This window comes from Arvicanthis niloticus, chromosome 10, assembly GCF_011762505.2.
Source record: "Arvicanthis niloticus isolate mArvNil1 chromosome 10, mArvNil1.pat.X, whole genome shotgun sequence".
In the NCBI taxonomy this organism is placed as follows: domain Eukaryota; kingdom Metazoa; phylum Chordata; class Mammalia; order Rodentia; family Muridae; genus Arvicanthis; species Arvicanthis niloticus.
This window is the reverse complement of record NC_047667.1, coordinates 53,910,781-53,919,244: the sequence shown is the minus strand read 5'-3', so window position 1 is coordinate 53,919,244 and position 8,464 is coordinate 53,910,781. Positions and strand designations below refer to the sequence as shown.

At 43.9% G+C, this 8,464-nt stretch overlaps 1 protein-coding gene across 1 annotated transcript; it reads left to right on the top strand.

The window, feature by feature from the left end:
• The first annotated feature begins 7,220 nt into the window (after window positions 1-7,220).
• LOC117716612 (large ribosomal subunit protein uL16-like) lies at window positions 7,221-7,963 on the top strand. Its single transcript, XM_034513694.2, has one exon. It carries the CDS (start codon window positions 7,256-7,258, stop codon window positions 7,898-7,900), a length of 645 nt encoding a protein of 214 aa, XP_034369585.1. The 5' UTR covers window positions 7,221-7,255; the 3' UTR covers window positions 7,901-7,963.
• Window positions 7,964-8,464: the final 501 nt, after the last annotated feature.

The window sequence follows — 8,464 nt, the reverse complement described above, 5'->3', positions numbered from 1 at the left end:
GAAGTTACTTTTGCAGTGAAAGCAATAATTGCAGACACAAAATTGACAAAGAAGGGACATGGAAGGCTTCTGTGACAACCTCTACTCCCCCATTCCTCAAGCACTGTCTCCCCCCCCCCCCCCCCATTAAAAGTAGCAGCTTTAACAGGAAGCCACTGAAGAGAACTCTTAGAGAGTATGGTAAAAATGCAGAAGTTAGCTCTCCACAATTGATGGCTTCTTAGGGGGGTAGGGAGGGTAGAGGAGAAAGACTCAGTTCTTGAGTGGCAAGCCACTGAGAATTTGACCATGTTCCAGTGGATACACAGATAAAGAAAATTGGACTTTTGGGGTTGTTCATTGTTATTATTAGGTTTGGTTTGGGACTTTTTTAATTTGTATTTTTTATTGGTTTTTGGGGGGGAGGAGAGATCATGAAGGTGGGAAGCGAACACGTGGAAGGACTAGGAAGTGGGGTGACTGGGGTGCATGATGCGAAATTCCCAAAGAGTCAATAAAATATGATGTTGAAAGAAGACTATATACCAAGGAGGCCACGTGCACAGCAGGAAAGTGTGCTACCACTCAGGACTCCCAGCTCTGAAACTTGGTAACTGTAGGCAAGTTACTCAACCTTAAGAGGAGTTAATAACCTTACCTGCAAAAGCTAGTGAGGAGTTATGTAAGGGTGACATATGTAAAGTACTTCATGTTGTACATGGCACTCAGTAAGTCAGTGACAGTGAGTTATGACGTGTCAAATGCAGCAAGCCCCCAAACAGAGCCACTGTCTGCTCTTGATTTGTGTGAAGTTCTTGAGCAGATACTCACAACTGTTCGGATTTCCTGAGTGCTTCATTCCATCCATCTTCTGTAGGTATCTCATTTACTGACTCAAAAGTCACTTATTCTCAGCAACTATAAGCCTTTGCATTAACTGCTGCACAAAGCAAGAAGGAATTCCTCTGGCCAAGGTTGCGCATGGAACAAACATATAGTGGAAGCGTAAATATTTAGAAGGCAGTTTGACACATGACCAAAGGTAGACTTTGACCAGACTTATAGTATTACACATGAGTTCCTTACTGTGCGCCAGGCCTCAAAGCAGTTAGTTACCTATAACAGTAGTATGACTATTGCACCAATGGACACATCTTGCCTGGCAGAGCAGTATCGTAGCATTCAGCATCCAGCAAGGGTGGGGCTATTGATGTCTTTTCTTCTGTCAGAGTACTGAGTAGCACCTCTGGCACTACGAAAGCTCCACGGGAGAGTCTGAGACAGTTTGAGACAAACTTCTCTATGTCTTTCAACCAAAGTACGTGGTGTATTCAGCAATAGGGTCTTATCATCCAGTCGTGATACGTGACCAGGGGCAGCGGCAACTGCCTGTGTTGTGTTGGAGGCCTTTGGCTCCTCCTTGACGAATAACGTGTAGGGAGGTATCTCATCCAGAACTGAGGCTTTTGTTTAATACCTGTGTCTTCTGGGAGCAGCACTGTCAACTCATGCTGGGCACCCCATCAACCCTTTTTAAAAATAACTTTCTTTTTTATTTGGTTTACACCACAATGGTTTTCCATAAGGCTTTCCCCCACATCCTTAGCTAACTCTCCCCCACCCCCTGCCTTCACTCTCCTTAAAACTTTTAGCCCCTATTTCATATTCCCCTTTATTTCATATCACATTATACTATCCCCTCCCTGCAGTAAGTCCATTTCCTCTTCCTCCTTTTATGGGCTCTTTTTGGCTTCCTGATTTTTATAGACACTCCAAGTTAAACACAAAAATCTAAAAATTCATAGCTACAAACGCCATAGGAGAGAACACATGGCCTTTGTCTTTGTCTCGGTTACCTCACTTAGTATTTTCCAGCTCCACCTATTTTCCTGTGAACTCTATAATTTCATTTTCTTTACAACTGAATACAATTCTATTGTGTGTGTGTGCCATATTTTTATTATCCACTCATCAGTTGACAGATATCCAGACTCTTTCTATGTTCAGCTCCTGCAAATAGAACAGCAGCAAACATGGATGTGCATGTGTGTCTGCAGTAGGATACGGAGCTCTTAGTTAGGGCTTTACTCCTGTGAACAGACACCAAGACCAAAACGATTTAATTTATAAAAGACAACATGGTTCTGAGTTTCAGTCCATTATCACCATGGCAGCGTCCAGGTAGGCATGGTGCTGGAGAGCTGAGAGTTCCGAAGACAAACAGAAGACTGTTTCCCACATGGCTAGGAGGAGGGTCTCAAAGCCCACCCCCACAGTGACACACTTACAGCAACAAGGCCATACCTCCCGACAGTGCCACTCCCTATGAGCCAAGCATATTCAAACCAACACCGGAACCTTGTGAGTGCATGCCCAGCAGTGACAGAGTTGAGTCATACGGCAGCTTTAAATCTAGCTATGTGAAAAACCTCCACACTAATTTCCACAGAGTCTACACCCACTTACACTCCTACTAGTAACTAATAAGGGTTCACATTTCTCCACATCTTCACATATGCTGTAGTCTGGGCTCAAACTCAGAGATCTGCCTGCCTCTGCCCCCAAGTGCTGTTGTTAAAGGTGTGAAGTGTCACTCTTAACCAGTCATTGATTCCCAGTTTATTAATATCTGTCCTGGTTTTAAACTTTTCTCTAACTACTAGTCTTCATGGATGAGTTTGTTTTTCTCTTCAGACTGCAGGATTCCTTCAAGTATCTTCTGTAAAACTGGCTTAGAACTCATACATTTCTTTCAGTCTATTTTTACCATGGAAAGTTTCCTTCCATTAAGACATACAATTTTACTGAGTATAGTATTCTAGAATGGCAGTTATTATCTTTCAGAACTTGAAATACATCATTCCAAGTCCTTATAGCATTTGATGCTCCAGTTAAATAACCCAGTGTTATACTGATGATACCACTTTTACATATGGCCTCATGTTTCCCCATTGTCAGCTTCAATATACTTCATTCTGTATATTTAGTGTCTAGATAGAATATGATATAAAATTCTTTTATGATTTTTCTGTATAGTATCCTAAATGTCTTATATAGGGATTGGCAACTCTTTTCCTAACTCTTGAGAAATCTTTGGTATGATACCTTAAAAATGTTCACTACACCTCTCTACTACATCTTTTCAGGGTGTGTTGAATTTATCTCAAGGTTCCTACTGACTTAATTATTTGATCTGTGTCCTTACGAGGTCCAGTTCCTTCTCTTCATCTTCAAGCCCAGATGTGCTGTCCTCTCCTTAACTCTGTAGAGGAGATTTGCACAGTTTTTTATCTGGTGTACTGTGCTTTTTATTTCCAGCATTTCAGGGTGGTTTTTCTCCAGTGTTTCTCTTTTTGTTGAAGTCTTCTTTCCTATAACCCATCAACTTCTTTATCTTATTCAGCTGTCTGTGTCTTTGCACATACTTAAAATCTCTATTGTGAGTTTTCTGAGATTTCATCTAGCTGACTGTCAGTAGATGCCACTCTTTTAAGGTTAATAATTTTTGGAATAGTTGTACTGTCTTGTTTTTTTCATGTTTTTTATGTTACTGTGTTGGTATTTATGCATCTGGTGTTATTTTGTTGGTTGGTTTATTTTTTTTTAATCAGCTATATTCCTTCAGCTGAAGTATTTGCAATGTCCACATGGGACTTGGATGAGCACAAAACTGGGAAATAATTCCTCAGTCTCGGAGCTCAGTGTGCCTGGAATAGGCTCTGTATTATTCTACAAGTGGCCTATTACCTGAGAGAGCAACCACAGCTGCTTGCTCTCCCCTCTCTGCAAATGTTAGAGTAGTTGGTAGATACTGCCTACGTTAACTTCAGTAACCGCTGGAAGACAGACAACCAAATGTGGATCTCAGTGAACAAGGTTAGAGAGGAGGGAAGAGGGGTGGGTTAGGATAAGGGTTAAGTATTAAACGGGGTCTAAAAAGAAATATGGTGGGTAAAACAGCCGGGAGGGGAGAGTTGAGATTCTGTTAGGGTCCACAGCTTTTTAGAGTATGTTATATTTATGGAAGATTACAATCAAAAGAAAAGGAGAGATGGTAAGGATGAAAGAAGAAAAGACATAAGAATAAGAGAGAGGGTATATAAGATGTGGCTGAGGAGGAGAGTGAAGACTGAGCCACAGGGAACTAGATGGAGAAAGAAAAATCCTGAAACCTAGGTGAGCAATAGACAGACAAAACAAATGAAAAAGCAAATCCATCATGAAGCATGTGTGCAAGCATGAAAATCAAACCATTAGGAAATACAAACCAACAAAAGGTGCTTGTGGAGCGGGTTGCTGGCCCAGCTATACTGAGTAGAAAGGTGACATTCTCAGATCCCCCTGACTACAAGGTTCCGTATACTGCTGTGTGAGAAGGAGAGAGGAAAAACCACTGGTCTTCGTAGCTTGTGTTCCTGGGGTTCTGGGTATATAGGGGATTGGAGGGTCTACGTCCCTCCTGATGGGACCCCTGAACCTCCCTGCTTCCACTTGACTTTTTGAGGCAGGATCTCTCACTAAATCTGGAACTCACTGTCTCACCTACACTGGATAGCCAGAAAGACTTCAGGATCTGCCTGTTCTGGTCCAATCCACTTTCTCTCAAGCTGAGGTCACACATGTGTGCCACTGCACCCAGCTTTTCCCATGGGTCCTAAGGATCTGAACTCAGATCCTCGTGCTTGTGTACCAGGCACTTTACTGTGAGCCATCTCTACAACCCTAAGCCAATACTAGAGGATGAGCTTCTTTAGCTGAGGGAGAACACCTCAGGTGATGTCACTAACATGAGCTCACTTTTGTACTTGAGGAAAGTGAATTTTAAGGTAAGAAACTTTAGGGCTATCCAGCTATAGGGATGCTGAGCAGTTTATAAGTGGATAAAACTTATATGCTTCAACTTTATACTGTATTACCTCATTAGGCCCGAGGATTCTCCCTTACAGTTTTGATTGACCTATGCCCTAACTATCCCCTTCAGCAATGACTTGCTCTGCTCACAACACTGCTGCACAATGGGTTACAGTTTAGTCAATTTTGAGGCGCTTTGGAAGCCAGATTGGTGGGGAAGAATTCCTAAGCCTAAGAAAGCTCCCTCAAAGAGGGTGGGCACTTAGGCCAGGGATAGGACAGGACAGCAGGCTAAGTGTGAGGGACAGACGGACTGAAGTGAGGGAGTGGGAGTGAGAAGGGAAGAAAGGCTGGATGCGACAGACATTACCTCACCAGGAACACATACTCCAGGGCTGGAACTCGCCTTAATAATCCTGTTACTAGGGCAACAGGAAAAGAACCTATCTCAGAGAGAACCCAGCATAGCCTGTTTGTGCATGGAAGTAAAGAGGCTTCGAGTTCGGAAAATAGGTGGAAGCAAGTGACTAAATAATGCAGGAGGAGAGGCTGGGCCTTCGGAGGGCATCTCCTTGGCCTTTGCCCTCTATAACAGATAGTAAAAACACATGGAGCTGGCTTGGTGGGAAGGCAGCCAGTAAGATCCCTGGCACAAAAACTGTTAACCTCACGACAGATCACCAATTATATCCCTACTACCTAGGCCAATCAAAGGACACCCACAAGTGGAGGTACCATCTGCCATCATGAGAACTCTATAGAAAAATTCCTTTATTAAGGTAATGTCTGGCAGCAGAATCAAAAGGCTTCAAAGCTGACTCATCACTCAGTTTGCCTCCAATGTGGTATCACTGGATAATGTGATAAAGGTCTTAATGTCTCAAAGGTCATTTCAGCCTCTCCAAAGAGGGAAATACAGGAAAAGCTATCCACGCAAGGGAAGTCTAGGCCACTTAGAATGAAGGTCATGCTTTGCTCTGTGTAAGGCCCCTGGTGGAGTAAGCCTTCTTTTTATGGCCAGGCTTTTTACCACGGTGTTCTCTTGCCTTGCCTTGTCTTGTCAAGGCTATCAGGATGAGACAGTCTTGTTATATGATTGATCTCTTTCATAGCCAGCCCAGTGGGGGGAAACTAGCCCTTCACTTTGAGACATTATGACTCTCAGCAGACTTGGGCAAAACTGATGTCCTTTCAGTCTCCCGAGACACACACCTTGTGTCTGCACATAGGACCAGGTAGAGGAAGCCCCGTCTAACATCTGCCAGCCACGCCTACTCCAATTTCTCTTCCTTTCAAACATCTTTCTTGAGGGCCAATGGAAATATGCAGGACCGGATTTTTTTTTTCAGTCCTCTCTTGAGCTATACCTTCACAAGCATACATGGGTTCTAGATCTTAGTCAAGGACCACACAGAGGTTTCTATTACCTTAGGGTTCCAGTTGCAAGTACTACTCTGAAGAAGGGTTGGTGGGGGCAGCACCCCTGGTTACAGAGAGATTCCTACCAGGGCAGTCATGCACTGTGCAGAAACCAATTTTTCCAATGGACACAGCATGTTCTAGACGAGCCTGGAAGGGATTCTGCCCTATGGGGAGGGTGAGTGCCATATGAGAAAACTGAGTCACCCCAGACAGCCACTGACAAGCTTATTACCATCTCTGCTCACTCTCTGTCTCTTTCTCCCTCCCTCTCTCCTCCTGCCCTCCTTCTTTCTTTCTTTCTTTCTTTCTTTCTTTCTTTCTTTCTTTCTTTCCTTCTCCCTCCCTCCCTCTCTCCCTCCCTCCCTTCCATCCTTCCTTCCTTCCATCCTTCCATATATTTTGGAGAGCTGAAAGGTTAAGATAGTCTCTCACACTGCAGCCAGGCTGTCTTTAAACTAGCCATGATCCTCCTACCCCAGCCTCCTGAGTGATGGGCTGCACACATGAGTTACCACGTCTAGCTTACCACTCTTCCTCTGAGTAAACAAACTGGTTTTTCCTTTTAGATTCTTTCCTGCACATGAAAGATCATTTACTGAATAGTCTCCAAGCTTACTACAAGAATTTAACTGGAACTGGGTGGGGCTGAGGACATGGCACAGTTGGTAGGGTGCTCACCTAATATTCATGAAGCCCTAGGTTCTATCCCCAGCACCACATTAAACCCAACACTTAGGAAATGGAGGATCAGAAGTTCAAGGTTATCCTCTGCTAGTTCAGGCCAGCCTGACCTACAGGGACCTTGTTTCCTAAAATAAACAGAAAATAATAACAATAACAACAACAACAGAAGGCTAGGAATATAACTCAGTGGGAGAGTGTTTGCCAGGCACAAGGCTCTAGGGTCAAACCCCAGCACCACAAAAAACATCAAATGAATGGCAACAAAAATACCAAGGCTGCTCTTTTCTTCTGGTGCGCCACCAACGATCCTATTGTCATCATGGGCCGCCGACCCGCCCAGTGTTACCGGTATTGTAAGAACAAGCCATACCCAAAGTCTCGTTTCTGCCGTGGTGTCCCTGATGCTAAGATCCGCATCTTTGACTTGGGACGGAAGAAGGCGAAAGTTGATGAATTCCCACTTTGTGGCCACATGGTGTCAGATGAATATGAACAACTCTCATCTGAAGCACTGGAGGCTGCCCGTATTTGTGCCAACAAATACATGGTAAAGAGTTGTGGCAAGGATGGCTTTCATATCCGAGTGAGGCTCCACCCTTTCCATGTCATCCGCATCAACAAGATGTTGTCCTGTGCTGGGGCTGACAGGCTCCAGACAGGTATGCGTGGTGCCTTTGGGAAGCCCCAGGGCACAGTGGCCAGGGTTCACATTGGCCAGGTCATCATGTCTATCCGCACCAAGCTGCAGAATAAGGAACATGTGATTGAGGCTCTGCGCAGAGCCAAGTTCAAGTTCCCTGGCCGCCAGAAGATCCACATCTCAAAGAAGTGGGGCTTTACCAAGTTTAATGCAGATGAATTTGAAGACATGGTTGCTGAGAAGCGGCTCATTCCTGATGGCTGTGGTGTCAAATATATTCCCAATCGTGGTCCTCTAGACAAGTGGAGAGCCCTGCATTCTTGAAGGCTTCCACAGTGCTCTCCTATACCCTACCAAATCATGTTCAATAATAAATCTTGAATCAAGTCTGACAAAAAAAAAAAAAAAAAATACCAAGGCTAAACAATACCATAGGCTTTCTGAAAGACAAAGAACCTCAGTGTATAAATTAGTTACAATTACAACCAGTGGCCAGAGCTGCTAAGTCAATTTATTCTACAGAATTAATGAAAACCAAAGTGAGTGTTCAAGGCACTTGTGGGTGATGTGATTGGTAGTTAAAGCTTGTGCCTGGGCCTCTCTGGCTCTTGTAACTTGTCTGTCATGTAACTCTGGGCACTGGCACTCCTTAGAGTCCATCCCTTCGTTTGTAAGGTGGGATCTCACTACAGGATTCATTGGTTGGCTAGGAGGTCACATACCTGACACTGGTAGATGGTGAAAAGCCATTACTGTCCTTTTAACAACTCTAGAAAGGTGATGTCCATCACTTTCACCAAAGGGGAACCTTATGCCCACAGAAGGAAGCAATGCTGCATATCCAAGCACTAAATAAAATCTACTGTCTGTCTATCTCGTTTATTTTTT

Excerpts from the sequence above, each read along its gene's own strand:
- LOC117716612 (XM_034513694.2), top strand. The coding sequence starts at position 7,256 with ATGGGCCGCCGACCCGCCCAGTGTTACCGGTATTGTAAGAACAAGCCA.